This window comes from Rhamphochromis longiceps, linkage group LG4 (genome assembly GCF_057381845.1).
Source record: "Rhamphochromis longiceps isolate RC_006_pf linkage group LG4, R_longiceps_female_GT1.1, whole genome shotgun sequence".
Classification (NCBI taxonomy): domain Eukaryota; kingdom Metazoa; phylum Chordata; class Actinopteri; order Cichliformes; family Cichlidae; genus Rhamphochromis; species Rhamphochromis longiceps.
In genome coordinates this window covers 38,060,075-38,078,199 of record NC_140560.1, presented here as the reverse complement: position 1 = coordinate 38,078,199, position 18,125 = coordinate 38,060,075, and the positions used below count along the sequence as shown (strand labels likewise).

The 18,125-nt window shown below is 48.0% G+C and overlaps 2 protein-coding genes across 6 annotated transcripts; one reads left to right on the top strand and one right to left on the bottom strand.

Moving 5' to 3' along the window:
- Positions 1–446: 446 nt before the first annotated feature.
- On the bottom strand, positions 447–10,266 carry wipf2b (WAS/WASL interacting protein family, member 2b). Of its 4 annotated transcripts, none has more exons than XR_014911552.1 (9): positions 10,105–10,266; positions 9,058–9,154; positions 8,668–8,965; positions 4,836–4,961; positions 3,965–4,612; positions 1,398–1,613; positions 1,086–1,187; positions 768–870; positions 447–615 (listed from the first exon to the last, which is right to left on the bottom strand). XR_014911552.1 is itself a non-coding variant. In XM_085404933.1 (9 exons), exons 2-8 carry the CDS (start codon positions 9,121–9,123, stop codon positions 830–832), a joined length of 1,497 nt encoding a protein of 498 aa, XP_085261059.1. In that variant the 5' UTR covers positions 9,124–9,154; positions 10,105–10,266; the 3' UTR covers positions 447–622; positions 807–829. The 4 variants fall into 4 exon arrangements, 3 of the variants coding, with proteins under 3 accessions (XP_085261059.1, XP_085261058.1, XP_085261060.1); XM_085404933.1 differs by having other exon boundaries at positions 447–622; positions 807–870; XM_085404932.1 differs by lacking the exon at positions 447–615 and having other exon boundaries at positions 647–870.
- Positions 10,267–13,974: 3,708 nt separating this feature from the next.
- On the top strand, positions 13,975–17,443 carry LOC146672345 (uncharacterized). 2 transcript variants are annotated; one of them, XM_085404923.1, is made up of 9 exons: positions 13,975–14,039; positions 14,264–14,357; positions 15,211–15,334; positions 15,426–15,583; positions 15,941–16,083; positions 16,161–16,338; positions 16,535–16,674; positions 16,753–16,915; positions 17,282–17,443. In XM_085404923.1, exons 1-9 carry the CDS (start codon positions 14,023–14,025, stop codon positions 17,375–17,377), a joined length of 1,113 nt encoding a protein of 370 aa, XP_085261049.1. In that variant the 5' UTR covers positions 13,975–14,022; the 3' UTR covers positions 17,378–17,443. The 2 variants fall into 2 exon arrangements, with proteins under 2 accessions (XP_085261049.1, XP_085261050.1); XM_085404924.1 differs by having other exon boundaries at positions 17,232–17,443.
- Positions 17,444–18,125: the final 682 nt, after the last annotated feature.

Here is an 18,125-nt window from a genome sequence, read left to right as displayed (position 1 = left end):
ACAAAAAGTGCCGGTGCAAAACTAAAAACATGAAAACGGTGCAGAGAGGAGGCTCAGCGCCTCCCAAGCTTCACATTTATCTCGGAGGACTCGTGCACGGACATACTGGCCCTTTAAATCAGGCTCCTCAGTGCTTCCTCCCGCCATCTCTCTGAGACTCGTCAGTCTGTCAGACCTCTCTCAGCCAATCAGCTGTGAGCATAGATGAGGCAGCGATGGAGAAGGCGAGGATGACGAAGCCGGAACGCCGCAGACTTCAGACAGGATGATGGATGTAAGGTGTGTGTGTCTGTGTGTGTCTGCGTCTCTGCGTGTGTGTGTGTGCGTGTTTGTCCGTCCGCGTGTGTCCGTGTGTCTCTGCGTGTGTGTGTGTGTGTCTCTGTGTGTGTCTCTGTGTGTGTGTGTGTGCGTGTTTGTCCGTCCGCGTGTGTCCGTGTGTCTCTGCGTGTGTGTGTGTGTGTGTGTGTGTCTCTGCGTGTGTGTGTGTGTGTGTGTGTGTCTCTGTGTGTGTGTGTGTGTCTGCGTGTTTGTCCGTCCGCGTGTGTCCGTGTGTCTCTCTCTGTGTGTGTGTGTGTGTGTGTGTGTGTGTGTGTCTCTGTGTGTGTGTGTGTGTGTGTGTGTGTCCGTGTGTCTCTCTGTGTGTGTGTGTGTGTCTCTCTCTCTGCGTGTGTGTGTGTCTCTCTCTCTGCGTGTGTGTGTGTGTCTCTGTGTCTCTGTGTGTGTGTGTGTGTCTGCGTGTTTGTCCGTCCGCGTGTGTCCGTGTGTGTCTCTGTGTGTGTGTGTGTGTGTGTGTGTGTGTGTGTGTGGTCCAGGGTGTGATCTTCCTGGTTCACCTCCCGACCGGAGGAAGGGGAGGAGCTCCTCGCATCACTGAAACAAACAAAAATGTTTGTTAAACTTCTGAGCTCCCCCTGTGTCTGCTCGGATTCTGTTTGTAATAATAATAAATAAATAATAAAACGTGACGGATCCACTGAACCTCTTTCTGTTTCAGCAGAACTTGTCGTTCTAACGTCACTTTCTGTTCTGTGTTATTTTCGTGAATAAACGGACGAATGAAAACAAAGACGTGCACGAGGTCGTACCTCTGTTGGCCTTGCTCGGGTAGATCTTGGTGAAGTGTCTGTACTCGTCCGGAGGAGGGAAGTCGTCCAGAGGATGGAACGAGTACTTGGACTCAAAATCATCTGCAGGAGGACGACACAGAGTCAGGACACGGAAACAGCTCAGAGTGATACAAACAGCTGCGTGTGCGTTTACACGGCTTTACAAATAAAAGGAGAAGAGGGGAGAGACAGGAGGAGGACACAGCAGCGGGGAGACGAATTCAGCTCTAATCAGATCATCAGAGGAAATCAGCAGCAGCTTCATCGACCGCCTGCTGGAGACGGACTCACCCGCAAACGAGCGAGGGACGGAGGAGGAGTGCCCGTTTCGGAGAGGAGGGGGAGGCGGGGGAGGAGCGGCTGGGGTGCGGGTGGGCGGGGGAGGAGGTTTTCCTCGGGTCGGGGGATCGGAAGAGAGGGAGGGGCTACCATGTGTCCTGTAAGGAGGGGGAGGCGGGGCTTCTCTGCCACCAGCCCTCAAGGACGTCTGGACCGGAACCGGAGGAGCTGAGGAGAGATCGACACAGGTGATCGACACAGGTGACTGTACTTCTGAAAATTGTCTAACAATCAAAAATAATTTGTTAAATTTTTATGAAGTTACAACAATTTCATAATAATTTTTAAAAGAAAAAACGAAACCAAAGGTAAAAAGGAAGGAACTGATCGTGGACTTCAGGAAGACCAGGAAACACTTGACCCCTGTTTCAATCCAGGGGGTCAGTGTTGACATTGTGGAGGACTATAAATACCTTGGAGTACACATTGACAATAAACTGGACTGGGCTAAAAACACCACAGCACTTTACAGGAAGGGCCAGAGTCGTCTCTATTTTTTGAGGCGACTGAGGTCCTTCAACATCTGCCAGAAAATGCTGAGGATTTTCTATGAGTCTGTGGTGGCCAGTGCGATCCTCTATGCTGTTGCATGCTGGGGGAGCAGGCTGAGGGTCGCAGATGCCAACAGACTTAATAAACTGATCCGTAAGGCCAGCAATGTTGTGGGGATGGAGCTGGACTCCCTCAAGGTGGTGTCGGAGAGGCGGATGCTGTCCAAGATAAAGACAATGTTGGATAACACCTCCCACCCACTCCATGACATGCTGGTCAGTCACAGGAGCTCGTTCAGTGAGAGACTGAGATTACCGAAAAGCACCACTGAACGACACAGGAAATCATTCCTGCCTGTGGCCATCTCCCTGTACAACGCATCCACTTAACACACTGTTTGCTGCTACAGCTACACATGTTTCTTTTCCAACTATTTATTTATAAGTGACTTATGTATGTATGTATGTATATATATGTATATATTGTACTATTCTTAGTTAGCGTATTGTCTGTCTTGTCTTAATGTTGGTTTAAAATGGAGCACTGTAACAAAAAATAATTTCCCCCAGGGATCAATAAAGTATTCTGATTCTGATTCTGATATTTCCACCTTAAACCCGTCTCTGCATCTAATTTAAACCCTGACTGTCCACAGCTCGTGTGCTCAGATCACAGCAGCTGGTCTACCTGCTCCATGACTGAAGAGCAGACACACCCACTTCATCACACACTCACTGTTGTAATTACACGTCAGCGAGGAGCTCACAGCCAGAGCGAGCAAGCACACTTTTACTAAGTAAAGCAGCTGAACGGTGTAGTACATGACTTAATAATCGATCAACAAATTGATTTACTCTGCCGTACAGAAACCTGGTTGCAGCAGGATGATTATGTTAGTTTAAATGAATCAACACCCCCGAGTCATTCTAACTACCAGAAACCTCGCAGCACAGGCCGAGGGGGCGGTGTGGCAGCAATTTCTCACACCAGCCTATTAATCAACCAAAGACCCAGACAGACTTTTAATTCATTTGAAAGTCTGATGCTTAGCCTCGTCCACCCCAGCTGTGAAACTCAGAAACCAGTCTTACTTGTTATCATCTATCGTCCACCTGGGCCTTACACAGAGTTTCTGTCTGATTTCTCAGACTTTATATCTAATTTAGTTCTGAGCTCAGATAAAATAATTATTGTGGGTGATTTTAACATCCATGTAGATGCTAAAAATGACAGCCTCAACATGGCATTTAATCTGTTATTAGACTCAATTGGCTTCTCTCAAAATGTAAAAGAACCCACCCACCACTTTAATCACACTCTAGATCTTGTTTTAACATATGGCATAGAAACTGAACATTTAACAGTGTTTCCTGAAAACCCTCTGCTGTCTGATCATTTCCTGATAACATTTACATTTACAATAATTGATTACACAGCGGTGGAGAGTAGACTTTATCACAGTAGATGTCTTTCTGAAAGCGCTGTAACTAAGTTTAAGAATATAATCCACCCACTGTTATCATCTTCAATGTCCTGTACCAACATAGAGCAGAGCAGCTATCTGAACGCTACCCCAACAGAGGTCGATTATCTTGTTAATAATTTCACCTCCTCACTACGTACGACTCTGGATACTGTAGCTCCTGTGAAAACTAAGGTCTCTAATCAGAAGTACCTGACTCCGTGGTATAATTCTCAAACACGTAGCCTAAAGCAGATGACTCGTAATCTGGAGAGGAAATGGCGTGTCACAAATTTAGAGGATCATCATTTAGCCTGGAGAAATAAAAAAATAAAACTAGACCTGTCTTAGCTAATTATAGGCCAGATAACACCAATGAGTTAAACTGCAGGAATGTCTACAGAACGCAAAACATTATTATTTTAAATAATTTTTTTTATTAAAATGTGTTATATTTGTTAAAGCGTTCATGAAAATAAAATGAACATTTGCTCTTAAATTTCCCATAATGCACCCGGAGCACTATATCTTACTGCCTGTGTAACTTAAGGACATCACCTCTCACCTGCTCCTCTACCTGGCGGCTCTCTAACAGGGGGCGGTGGCCTGTTGGCACCCTGCTGGGAGGGTGTAGGTGACGCTGGAGGAGGTGGAGGGGCAGGGCCTCTGGAAGGGGTGTGGCCCCCTGGTGAGGGGGCGGGCCTCTTGTTGCTGAGTGAGTTGTGGCGCTGTGGCAGCTCGGGTGCTGCCTCTCCACCTGGGCCGTTAGTGATGCGGTATGGTGGAGGGGGCGGGGCCAGAGAGGAAGAGGACACGGGGTTTCCTCCCGAGGTAGGAGGGCGCCTGCTGTTGCTAGGAGATGGTGGGGGTTTGGAGGGCAGTGGAGGGGTGTTGTTGGGGGTGGGGGGAAGGGGCTTCTCTCTGTTGTAAGCGGAGGTGGGAGGGGAGGGGGCGTTACCTCTGCGACATAAGGGAGGGGGTGGAGGAGGGGCAGAGGAAGAGTGTTTCATGCCGGTGGAGGGGGATGAGGCTGTAGAGGAGGGGGAAGAGGGAGAAGGGGATGAAGACAGGTTGGGGAGGGAAGGACGCGGCATGCGAGATGTCTCCATGGGTGATGATGCCTGAGGGGAGGGGCTCTCTGCATCATCATGGCGATGGCTGGGAGGGCGGGGCGCAGCAGCCCGAGTGGAGGGAGAGCGACCGACGGCGCCATCTATGGAAAATATGGAAAGGTAACTTTACAAACATCTAAAACTTTATTAACACCCGTTTATTTTTATTTGTAAATTAAATAAAAATAAATAATAAAAATAAAAAATATAATTAAAATTTGACAAGATTTTTTATAAAAACAAACAAAAAAAATATGAAAACAAATAAAAACCAATCTGAAATTGAAAAAATACAAAGTGACAAAGTAGCAAATGACCTCTCACCTCCGACTGGCCTCAGTTTGGGAACTCCGCCTGTGAACAGGCCTCCGATTGGTGCAGCACAACCAGATGGACTGCCTGCTCCGCTTCCATTGGCTCCTGCAGCTGCTGCTCCACCTCCTTTCGGCTCTGAGAACCACAACCATCGGACAGATGAGTGAGGGCTCCGCCTCCTGAGGGTGGGACATCACTGCTTTACACCGACACCACAGCTACGACACTAACGTGACGATGGGATGGATTAGTGCGCGAGGTAGGATGCAGGTGAGGTCAGGAGACTGCCACAGGTGAGATGAGGTGAGATGAAGTGAGACTTTAAGTTTAAGTGTTTTACGCTCCCACGCAGCTCCGATGACATCATCGCCAGCACAACAAACAGTCGAAAACACATCGATTATAACCTATTACATCACAGTGACATCATCAGGGCTGCATCAGTCAGGAACAAACGGGAGACATTGTATCCGTCAGGTAGGGCGAAAGAGGAAGGAGTCACGTCACCACCATCAGACCAGACATCATGATGACTGAAAACATGCTACAGGAAGTAGATGTAAAGTTGGTCTGAAGTGTGGCCACGCCCACCCGTGAGATAAAATGTCTTTATTTCACCTTTACCTGAAGGCTCATTCTGCTTCTAAAGTTAGCACCGCCCCTTTTCCATGCTCATGAAGCCAGTGGGTTAACGAGGCGATGTTAGAACAAATAAATTCACCTCCAATCCTGCAGTTCCTCTACCATCCAGTAGAGGCAGCAGTGAGTCAGAGTTTGCATTGTTAGGGGCGGGGCCTGAGTGTAAACCTCTCAGACACTGAAAGGAAAGCCTACTGACTTCAAAGCGAGGAAACAGGAAGTGGAAATGCTAACTCGAGTTGTAGCTGGTCTGAGCACACGGGTACAGGAAGCAGAGCAACCCTTCAGCAGTGAAAGCAGCAGGATGACCGAGCTGTGCAGCCCTCGGCAGGCTTCATGCTGTAGAGGAAGGTCAGAGGTGTCTGCCGCCCACTTGTCCCGCTGCAGGTTAACAAGGTGTGTCTGCGTACGAGCTAAAAGCTAACTGATCCCGCTGCACGCTCTCAGTTTCACTCCTGAAACATCCACCCGCTGTGGACACGTTCTGGGTTTCTACTTTACAGTCGAGACAAAATTTCTTTGCACACAGCTGTCGTTATAAAAATGTTCTGGAGAGGTTTCAGTCTGGTTTTAAAGCTCTGTCCAAGGGTTTTCCCTCATAGTGGTTCAGGACTTTCTCTGCGAGCTTTGGCTATTTCACGTCTTCTTCAGTTCCCCTTACTTGTGGTGTTCCTCAGGGTTCCATATTGGGCCCAATTTACTCTATTTATATGCTGCCTCTAGCTAACTTTCACATAACGAATATAACACTTGATTGATACGCTGATGACACTCAGACTGATGAGAAGCTGCTCTGCTCCAGTAAAAGCCTTCAGTGTCTGGATGGCCTCTAACTTCCTAAACGTTTCGTAGCAATCGCAGCACTTTAACTCTCGCCTGCAGTCTTCAGCCTTTTATTAAGTCGCACGTTAAAAATTTGGCGGTTATATTTGACAATAACGTCACCTTTAAAATACAGATTAGCTCAGTTGTACAAACTGAGGCTTTTATCCAAGGTGGGATCATTTTTATCTTTTGGACAGTTGTAACTTCTCATACGTTGCAGTTAGTCGGACCTGCCTTGTAAGACTGCAGTCGGTCCAGATTGCTGCAGCTCGTCTTCTGACACAAACTAAAAGACGTGAACATTTTCCCCGATGCTCGCCGTCTTCACTGGCTCCCTGTTCACATCAGAATTGATTTTAAAATTGTACTGTAGACTTAAAGCCCTGAACGGACAGGCTCCTGGGTGTTTAATCGGACCTCTTGCAGCCTTCTGCACCCTCTGGATCTCTTAGATCAAAGGATCTTTTGCTTTTAGCCGTACCCAGTTCGAGGCTGGTTCACGGAGGCGATCGAACGTTTGTGGTCGTGGTGCCTTAACTGTGGAATAATCTCCCCCCACACATCAGACAGGCTCCGACTGTCAATCTATGGTATTCACTGCCTTTTAATACACTTTGAGAGTTATTTGGTATTTCTGTTCAGCACTTTGGTCAACGTTGCTGTTGGAGTTAAATGTGCTACATAAATAACAACGACAATGATCCTGCTGATCGGTGTGTGATAGGGCGGCTTTCAGTCGCCCGACAGAGTCTACGCAGGAAACGGCGAGCACGGCTTTCAATGACACGTTATAGAGTTTTAGAAACATTCCTGTTCTGCAAACCAGCATCAGGCCAGGACATCAGCTCCACTGACAGGTGAGCGCTCAGCCGTGTCGCGTACGTGCGGTCGCGAGTGCGTCGATGGTTTGGGATGAAACTGTGGGTGGCGTGGACGGCAGACATTTACAGAGCAGGAACACACACAGCAAAGCAGAAAGCATCATCAGGTCATCAGCAGCTGTGCAGGAAGCTGCAGCATCTGTTTCAACAGCCGCTCCGTCACCTGCCCACCGAGCCCGCACGCCACCGCCGTGGTGCAACTTTAACCTGAAGTCTGAACTCGGCGGAGAAAGGAAGAGAAGTTAGAGCACAGACATGACGGAGGTTCAGGGTGAAGCCGACACAGACAGAACGGATCAGATGAGGAGAAACAGGAAAAGGTGGAACAGAAACAAACAGGAAGTCAGAGCCGGAGGGGACACGGCGTGTGTGTGTGGAGGTCAACTGTGAGCCCGATGACGGGCAGGAGTCACGGCCACTTTCAGAGCCGCCCGTCAACCAGACGACGAGCCGTCTACAGACGGAGGAGCAGCAGCAGAGCGATCGCTCCTCCAGTCTTTCAGCTCATGCAGTCCGTTTCAGCCTGCTTCTACAAACTGACCGAGCGCGCGTCAGAGGCTGCTGCCGGCCGTCTCTGCCTGTACAGCTGAAGCTGTTCACACCTCGCCGCCACCGAGGGTGCGCAGAAGAAGAGTCGAAGCTCTGACGCTCTCTCCAATCCCAACACTGATACCAGATTAATCACCTGCGTCCTCGCTGTGACGTCACACTGACGACGAGCGTGTTTGTGGACCAGTGTGTGACAGCTCCAGGAGGAACGGGGTTTCCTGCACAGGCTGGATCTTCAGGGGTGACCGCATATAAGCCCGAAGGACCCGGGTCACATTTAAACGCCGTCTGTGCGGCTGCTCCTGCTGGCCAGCAGCAGAAACACAAGCAGGTTCGATGAATTACCTGCGTGTTACCTGCCTGCGCTCACTTCCTGTTTCAACTCTGCTGAGCGTTTGTCCTGAAACATGTTTAAACTTTATTTTGGCAACTTTGGAAAACAGATCCCAGAACAGGAGTCTGTGGTGTTAATGCGCAGGGTCTGAACTAAAGCGCTAGCACTAACAAGTCACACACGCGTGGCCCACGCCATGTTTACACACATCACAGGCTGAAGCGTGAGCTCATGACCGGGGCCGTATCAGGACCCCGTGCCCCCCCACAGGTTTAGTTATTCATCAGGATGAGTGTGAGGCGTGCTCCGCTGTGCAGGCAAGTTTAGGTCAGCTCTGATCTGACTGCGTCTGCTGGTCACATGGTTATGAGCGATCAGCTGATTTTAGACGCAGGAATCTAAAGGAAGCGCTCCGTAGCTGAGCTTAGCACCCCCAGGACCCCGTCGGGGGGTAAACCTTCAGCTGATCTGCTGACCATCAGGTCAGCTGACCTCAGCGGGTCTGGCCCCGTCTGCCCCTCTCCCTCGGTGGACAGGAAACACGGCGGCTGTTTCAGGCTGCGCTCGGCCTCCTGCACGCTGACTCCAGTACCAGAGAAGATGGCGTTCTTACTCTCCAGCGACAGCGTGGGGCTCTTATCTCCGACTGTCTTCTTCTGCTCCTCAGACGGCGCCCCCTGCTGTTTGGGCAGGCTCTGCTGCTGGTGTAGGTACTGGTATAAGCGAATGTATGGGTGCTCAGTGGGGGTTGTTTGGCTCTTTGGTGTCTGAGTCTTACTGTCGAGCAGCGGGGCGCTGCGGTCGTTTACCACCGCCACCTTCTTCAGCTTGGCGCCTTTGCAGATGTCCGACAGCAGCGCGCCACGACCTTTGGCCTCCTCCTTGCTCAGCTTCGGGGGGCTGGTATTAGCCTTTTGAGAGATGGAGGTGGAGTTAAATAACCAGACTGTGACATGCTGCAAGTCTTCTCAGGCTCACAGGTTATGAATGAGAGAAAGCTCACCTGGCTGAAGGTGGGGGGAGGCGGGGGTCCCCCAGGTGGAGGAGGAGGTGGAGGAGGGATGGGCATCCTGCAGCTGATACAACACACACCTGATCACCTGAAACACAGACACACAATCCGATCAATACCTTCCTGACAATGCTGTTCTTCTTTGTCTGCTCGTTCACACTACAAATAAAATGCGACAGCAAAGGCGCTCTAGTGTGAACGCTCAAAGCAGCATGCGCACAAGAAGACGTCACACACAACGCGCTCCGTTTAGACCAAACAAACAGTGTTTGACTGTTTCTGACTTTACGTTTCCCAGTTTTGCTTTAAGTTATAAAGTTATCTTGTTATTTACATTTGTCCTAATAATGATCCTTATTGCTGTTTTAGAGGAGCGCTGCTTCTAGCTGCAGATTTCTGTCAGTCTGCAGATTATACAGAACAAATAAAATGTTCACGTTTCTCCAACATTGTCTTCCCAACAGTTTCACTGGATGGATTCAGCACCACATACGAAAGTGACCCAGATCGGATTTGAAAATATCGGATTTGCGCCGTTCACACTGTCAGACCATGATCGGATAGATGGGTCGCGCATAGGGTCAGAAACGTCAGATTTGATGCGCTTTCGCCTGCAGTGTGAACGCAGCCTATGTGTCAGAGATGAGCGGCTGCTCCTGTGATGGAGGCCTGAACCCTGAGGCTTCAACCTGGATTCACCTGGTGGCTTAAACCAGTTTTCTGTTGGTCAAACCTGAACTATTGAACAGCTTCTCTGCCTCCACTGGACCCCACCAGCCCGGGTCCGGGGGCGGGGGGGTTGGCTCCGGACTAACCGGCCCGGGTCTCTCTAGGATGCTGGGCTAACGATTCATCCTCCTCACCGCGCTCCCCTCCAGCTGTGTGCACAGTGACCAACATCTATCCGTGCAATCCTCCCCCCGCAGAGGCTGATCAGTATGCGGAGTTAGCTCCATCGCGAGCCCAATCTGCTAGCTCAGCGCTAGCATGCGCGTTAGCTTTGAGCACATTCGGACAGGTGAGGTGAATAAACGGTACCTGTGAGCGTCACCGCGTCTCTGTGGCCTAGCTCATGCTTCTCTCGGTTCGCTGGCTGCTTTCTCACTCTCGGAGTCTCCGCCGTGAGGACCGTAACTCCGCCGTTAGCCTCAGCTCTGCAGAGATTTCTTTATTTTTCTCTACAAGAACACGTGACCTGCTGCTGCACCTGCGCATGCTCACTAAAATAACGGCATTCTGCCATTCTTATTACACAATTACAAGTTTAAACCCATTTCCCTTTAATAAAGACAAATGAGCGCATTTATAAGATTATTGTTATTTTATTTTGTAGTGAAGGAGGACATGCAGAGGGTTAGAGGAGAAGGAGAAGCAGAGATTCGTTTTGATCTCTTTTAACATGAAGTTCTCGAAATCAAATGTTGTCTTGATCACGAGCGTTCAATCAGAATATTATGAGTTTATAATATCAAATAAAATGTATATCAAGTAAATTTTTAAAGAATCTAAAAAACAGCAATCATTTTCTCTATTCATAAAACACATTTAAACGTCTTTTTAAAATTCTTTCGGGTAAAGACTCTTGACCCTTTGTAAAAATGTAAAAGTTTAAATGTAATACACCAGTTTGTACACTCTGTTCTCACTCGACTCCATGTTTTACCTGAATGACCTGACGTGGCTCCTCCCCCTCTGCGTCAGGATTAGTTAAACCTGAAAAAATACGTTTTTATTGTTTAGTATTTTGTTTCTTTCGAAGGCAAAAAAAAGAAGATGTTTACTTTATAATAAACTTGTTAGTTATCGTAGCTAAATTTTATTTTCACAAATGCAAATACAGTAACAAAAAGCCTAATTTTAAACATTACTATAATGATGTTTTATGTTACATAAAATTGATTCGTGGATCACTTAACAAAAAGGCTGTGAAAACTATTACTATTTGTAGTAATTACAAATTATTTGAATGTATGTAATTCTTTGTATTACACCCCCTGGCATATGTTCATTTTGTTCTTGTTGTATAGTCAAAGGAGCTTGCAGAGAAAAGCGTCTGGACTTCTTTAAGTTGCTTGAAGACGTTTCACCTCTCATCCGAGAAGCTTCTTCAGTTCTAAGGTCAAATGGTGGAGAGTCCCAGATATAAACCTAGTGGGAGTTTCCCCCCACAGAGGGACAAAAGGACCCCTGATGATCCTCTAATCGCCTGAGCCAAGGTGGGAAACTGGGTGTGGGTCCCAATCAGCCAGAGTTTCGGGTGTGTTCATTGTGAAACCTGGCCCCACCTTATCATGTGAATTCCTGAGGTCAGATGGTCCAGGATGTGAGTGGGTGTTAAGGCGTCTGGGAAGGATCTCAAAACTGGATTATAGATGGCAGAGAGTTGGTGTCGTAAGCCCCGCCTCTGTTCAAAGATGGTCGCTCACAGTGGACATAGATGCTTCTTTCACTCCTCTTTCAAACCATCTGTCCTCTCTGTCCAAAATGTGAACATTGGCATCCTCGAAAGAGTGACCTTTGACCTTTAGATGCAGATGGACTGCTGAGTCTTGTCCTGTGGAGGTGGCTCTTCTGTGTTGTGCCATGCGCTTGTGAAGTGGCTGTTTGGTCTCTCCAATGTAGAGGTCTGAGCATTCCTCGCTGCACTGTACAGCAAACACCACATTGTTAAGTTTGTGTTTTGGCGTTTTGTCTTTCGGGTGAACCAGTTTGTGTCTGAGCGTGTTGCTGGGTCTGAAATACACTGGGATGTCATGCTTGGAGAAAACTCTCCTGAGTTTCTCTGATACACCGGCTACATAGGGGATGACAGTGTTGTTGCGTCTGTCCTTCTTATCCTCCCTCGCTGGTGTCTGGTCTTCTTTTCTCTGCCTCTTTGCTGACTTTAAGAACGCCCATTTAGGATAGCCGCACGTTTTGAGTGCTTCCTTTACATGTGTGTGTTCCTTCTTTTTCCCTTCAGGCTTAGAGGGAACATGTTCTGCCCGGTGGTGTAGGGTCCTAATTACTCCAAGTTTGTGTTCCAGAGGGTGATGGGAGTCAAACAGGAGGTACTGGTCCGTGTGTGGGGGTTTACGACACCAACTCTCTGCCATCTATAATCCAGTTTTGAGATCCTTCCCAGACGCCTTAACGCCCACTCACATCCTGGGCCATCTGACCTCAGGAAATCACATGATAAGGTGGGGCCAGGTTTCACAATGAACACACCCGAAACTCTGGCTGATTGGGACCCACGCCCAGTTTCCCACCTTGGCTCAGGCGATTAGAGGATCATCAGGGGTCCTTTTGTCCCTCTGTGGGGGGAAACTCCCACTAGGTTTATATCTGGGACTCTCCACCATTTGACCTTAGAACTGAAGAAGCTTCTCGGATGAGAGGTAATAATAATAATAATAATACATTTTATTTAAATAGCGCCTTTCAAAGCACCCAAGGACACTGTACAACAGATAAAAACTGGAAATATACACAATGGTAAAAATAGAAGATAAAAGTTAAAACATACAGAAATTTAAGAATAGGCAATTTTAAACAGATGAGTTTTGAGGGTGGACTTAAAAAGAGAGAATGAACTAATATTTCTGAGGTCCGGGGGTAGGGAATTCCAAAGTCGAGGGGCAGAGCAGCTAAAGGCCCTCCCTCCCATTGTGATCAGACGAGCAGAGGGAACAGAGAGAGAAAGAGAAGATGAAGATCTGAGGCAGCGGGATGGGAGCTTCATCTGTAATAAGTCAGAGAGGTACGGTGGAGAGAGAGAATGAATAGCCTTGAATGTATACAGAATTATTTTAAAATGGATGCGAAATTTGACCGGGAGCCAGTGAAGTTGCTTCAGGATTGGGGAGATGTGGTGGGTAGAAGAAGTCCTAGTAATAATACGGGCAGCAGAGTTCTGGACACGTTGGAGCTTGTTGATAGATTTTTGTGTGAGGCCAAATAATAATGAGTTGCAGTAGTCAATTCTAGAGATAACAAGATTATGGATGAGAATGGCAGTGGCGTGAGGTGTGAGGAAGGGGCGGAGGCGATTAATGTCTTCAAGCAACTTAAAGAAGTCCAGACGCTTTTCTTTGCAAGCTCCTTTGACTACGATGACCTGGATGACTGAGAACCTTCACAGACATTCTGGTTGTATACATGTTCTGTATACTGTTTCTCAATAAAGTTTAATAATTGAAAAAAAATGTTAACGTTTAAACCCTTTTATTTCATGGGTGCTTTTCAAATTTGAGCTTCCCTCCCTCCAAGACATCTACAGGAAGCGGTGCCTGAGGAAAGCGGGGAGGATCATCAAGGACTCCAGTCACCCCAGCCATAAACTGTTCAGACTGCTTCCATCAGGAAGGAGGTTCTGCAGCATCCGGTCCCGTACCAGCAGACTGAGAGACAGCTTCTTCCACCAGGCCATCAGACTGCTGAACACTTCATAGACACCTCAGCTTCACTACTGGAACTTTAACATTATGCACTCCATACTGTACAGTAATGCCACTGTTTTGCACATGTCTCAACTCTGTATATTTTATTTTATATATTCTATTCATTGTTTACTCTATTTAATTTGTAAAATATGTGTACACACACACACACACACACACACACACACACACGTAGAAAAATATTTAGTATACACATCCAGAAATGCATATACTATTATATATTGTACATATATTTATTAGTTTCAGATGTAGCCATTCTTGTATTTTGCTTGTTTACATTATTGTATTTTGCACAACTCTGTTGCTTGTGAAGCTCGCACACAAGAATTTCACTCACATGTGCTGTACCAATGTACCTGCACATGTGATGTGACAATAAAAGTGAAAAAAAAAAAAAAAATTTCACCGCTGAGCGTCGCTGTCTTCAACACGATGATTGGCTTAACTGTCTGTAGCGTCACTGTCAGAGAGCCAATCAGCTCCCGGGTGGGAGCGCGGATATTTGAAAACAGAGATGGCGGCGGTGCGAGCGTAAGTCTGAAAATATTTAATATATTGTGATCAATCTCATCAATAAATGTTTGTTTCCACTCCAGAAACCTTTTCACACGTGAAGCGTGGGTCACGCGACTGTTTTCTGCCTCGCGTGATGAAATAAAACATTGAAAATCTGAAGTTTATTAGCTGTTAGCAGCTGAAGCTAACGGTCTGCGTCACCGAGGGTTCAGTATTGACGTTTGTTTGTTTGCTGTCAGCGTGCTTCGGCGTTGTGATCCGGCCCTGCTGGAGCCCCGCGGAGAACCGGAGCCGGACTGCGACCAGGCGGCGCGGATGGTGCTCTTCCTTACGGTCTGTGGCAGAAAATAGTCCGCCTACACCTCACAACACATCAGAGTCCTCGCAAAACGCACAAAACCCTGACCTCTGACCCCCACTGAGGGAATAGTTCAACCGTAAACAATGAAATGGAGAGCAGACCCTGAGTTGGCTCAGTCGCAAGTTTTCAAGTTTCTCACCTGAGTGAGGCCAGCCTGTCAGAGCGGACTTCAATCAGTGTTCATACCAGAGACAGCTGATACTCACACACGCAGTTACTGAGCAGTTTCCTCTGTGTGTGTGTGTAACACGTCACCGTGCTACAGCCATCCTTGCAATGTTAGAATAAAGTAGAGGAGGTGTTCAGCAGCTCCAGGCTGACAGCAGAAACAGACGGGGGTCTGATGAAAATCACCACAAATACATGAAGTGCAGCTACGAGGCTGAGAAACGTCAATAAGGAGAGACGCTGGCGGAAGGCTTTGCTTTGTCTGTTCTCATTAAAAATGGCTGCCGTGTTACATGACCCACAGGCAGCAGTGTGGAGCGTGCCAGTGGTTCAGTGAGCTGAGCTTCAGTCAGTCTTCTTCCTCATGCTCAGGATCCAGATGTTTTGGTGTGTTTGATAAAGTCCACAGTGCTAACAGAACACACACACTGTGAGTGTTTGTTTATGGAATATGTTTCGTATACCTGTGCTCCTGTGAGTGGGTATGAACACTGAGCCCCGTCAGTGTGTCACCCTCATGTTTCTATGATGTTGTTTTATTGTTTATTTTAAGTTGGCTCTAATTTCTGTGTGACATCATCTCTTTTATGTTGTATTTACTAAAATCAGCTGACAGATCAAAACAGTCTCTGAAATCGTCCTGTCACGTGTGTTCAGGACCGCCGTCGCATGCAGAAGGTTCTGTGGCGTCAGCTGTTTGTCCTCGACTCCATGATGTCACTGCTGGAAGGACTGGAGTCTGCCCAGCAACTGATGGCACAGTCCTGCCCCCCCCAACCAGGTACACACACTGTGGTGCTGTCTCACCTGGAAAGAACACAAAGAAAGTGACTTACTGTGTGTGTGTGTGTGTGTGTGTGTGTGTGTGTCAGAGGGTGGGGCTCGGGGCAGGTGGAAGGCCCTGAAGGTGGAGAGCAGGTCAGGGGTGGAGGAGACCGAGGCGCTGCTCAGATCTCTGCAGGACAGAATCCAACAGATCCACGACAGACGACACACACTCACACAGCTGGTTCAGCATCTGCATAGCAAGGTCACACACACACACTTGATTTCATATCTTAGTGGGGGCATCTCATTGACATGATGCTGTAACTAACTGTAACTCTGACACTAAAACCATATTTTGAGCCTCAAAATGTCTTCAATCTTGTGGGGACGGACATCTGGTCCCCACAAGTACAGTCACATTCCAATTTTGGTCCTCAGAAAGACATCTAAACATGGTATCCACACGCACACACACACACGCGCACACACACACACACACAGGTTAACGTCAGTCACTAAGAGTCGAGGAGGTGAAACATCAGGTAATCTTGCTTTTCTTTGTCGCCTCATCCTCTCCTCTCCTTGTCTCCTCCTGCCCTTGTCTCCTTGTTCCCTGCAGAGGCAGCAGAGTGAGCAGCTGGAGTCGTCTCTGCTGAACGCCCAGAATGCTTTGCAGTCATGTGACCTTCAGCTGGCCCAGTTGAGGGCGGAGTCAGAGGTGATGCTCGGTCACCTGATCGAGTGGCAGCGACTTAGAGACGAGTGAGTGCCACAAAGTCACGTGACTCTATTGAAGCCCTTGTGATTGGTCGCTAACCTGACTTCCTGTCACCTGGCAGGCTGCAGGTGCACGTCAGCACCACGCAGGACGTCATGCAGATCAACCTGCTCGCCTTCAACCAATCAGAGCTGTGTGTGGAGCTCAGGCCACACACCTCTTCTGACTTGTTGTCCAATGAACTGGAGCCGTTGAGGCTGTCAGTCACCTGGAGTCATGACGACCGCTTCAGACTGCAGGTAAGGACACAGGTGTGCGTGATGTCAGGTTTCCTCCGACACTAAGAACTGTTAGTCAATCAACAATCAATACTCATTAAAACTGATTGGATGTCACAGATGCGAGGGGCGTGTCTTACAAACTGTAGATCAATCGATCCGTGAGTATGTGTAGCCCAACTTCAAATAGAGCGTGATGAAGGCGTCTGATCCTCAGGTGAGCGAGGGGACGGCGGACCTCGCGGAGGACAGCCTGACGGGCCGACGGGTAGAGCTGAGCGCCGCCCTGCTGGAGGTGATGCGGTGTTATGTTGGGCAGGCCGAGCTGTTGTCTGAGATCCAGAGCCTGCGGTCCAGGTGAAGCGCTGACCAATTATTGAATTGACGTGGGCGGGGCCTCTTTCCCACGGCGTTTAATCACCATCTGTCTTTCAGCTTCGCCATTGACTGGCACCCCGCCCAGCGCCTCCTCGTCTACCTGAAGACGGCATCGCTGGTGTGTCATCTGGAGGTGGAGGAGGGATACCCGCGCGTGGGGCGGGCGCGCCTGCTGTCCGTTCGGCGGGACGGGCAACATGTGGACACATCTGGGCTGAAGGTAACAGGAAGCTGCTTCACAGTCTGCTTTTAGGTGAAATTATCGCGTTTCAGGTGTGTTAGTACGCGAGGCTTGGAGTCTGGGGAAGTAAAGGATGCTTGAGACGCCGTGGTTACCCTGCACAGGTGGGGCGTGACACCACCTCCACCTCCCAAAGACCGCCTCAAACATTCATCTCAGTGGTTTTGATTTCACCTCGTGTGTTCTTGCTCCAGCTGCAGCGTCTCACACGAACGTGTGTGTGTGTGTGTGTGTGTGTGTGTGTGTGTCTGTGTGTCTGTGTGTGTGTGTGTGTCTGTGTGTGTGCGTGTCTAAGCCTCCCAGCGGTGAGCTGCGTCTGACCGAGTGGTTGGTGTTTCTCTACAGCAGTCCTCTCCTCTGAACGTCGTCTTCCTCCTGTACCGTTTCCTGTCTTCTCTCACACATCCACCGGGGGTCGCTCTCTCACCTGCACATGTGTGACCTGCCCTGAAGTGTTTTTGTCTGTGATCACATGACATGAAAATAAACCTCTGCCTGCAGGACAAACTGGGTGTGTGAAACATGAAGTTTGTCTCTGATAAATAAAGACGTTTATAGAATTTACAGAAGCATCAGTTTCACACAGAAGAAGCAGAAACTTCATTTTTAAACTAATAAAATGTACTCTAACAAAGTTCTGTTTGCAGTCAGTTATAAAAGAATAAGAAAAACTACTGAAAATAAAAACGTATAACAAATATTTAGGGAATAATGAAACTGTCAGTAAATATGTCAAATTAAAGGAATATTTGTGAGAAAAAATAAACCAATTATTGGAGGATTTTAATCAATAAAAGCATGTTTGCAGAGTAAAACCATTTTTGTTTTTAATAGAAAGGCTGTTTTTAAAAGCCCATTTCTGCTTGAGCTGGGTCTGTTTTTAAATGTAAACTTAAAAAAACCATGTTTGAAAACATTTCATGAACTTCTTTCATTTATAATCCAGCAGAAAAAAATGTTCATTCAATTCTTCAGCTGAAGCTTTTATTTTGTAAAGCTGCCACCGGGAGTCGCTGTTTCCTTTCGTGTTGCTGTCTGCTGCTTCCCAGCATGCACTGCTACACCGATACTGTACAACGTGACGTAAGACACACACGCATGTCCGCGTGATTAGATAACATGTCGGGGACATGTCACGCCGTCAGAAACCAGACAGAGCGGCTCCTGAAGGAAAACCGAGCACAGCCCG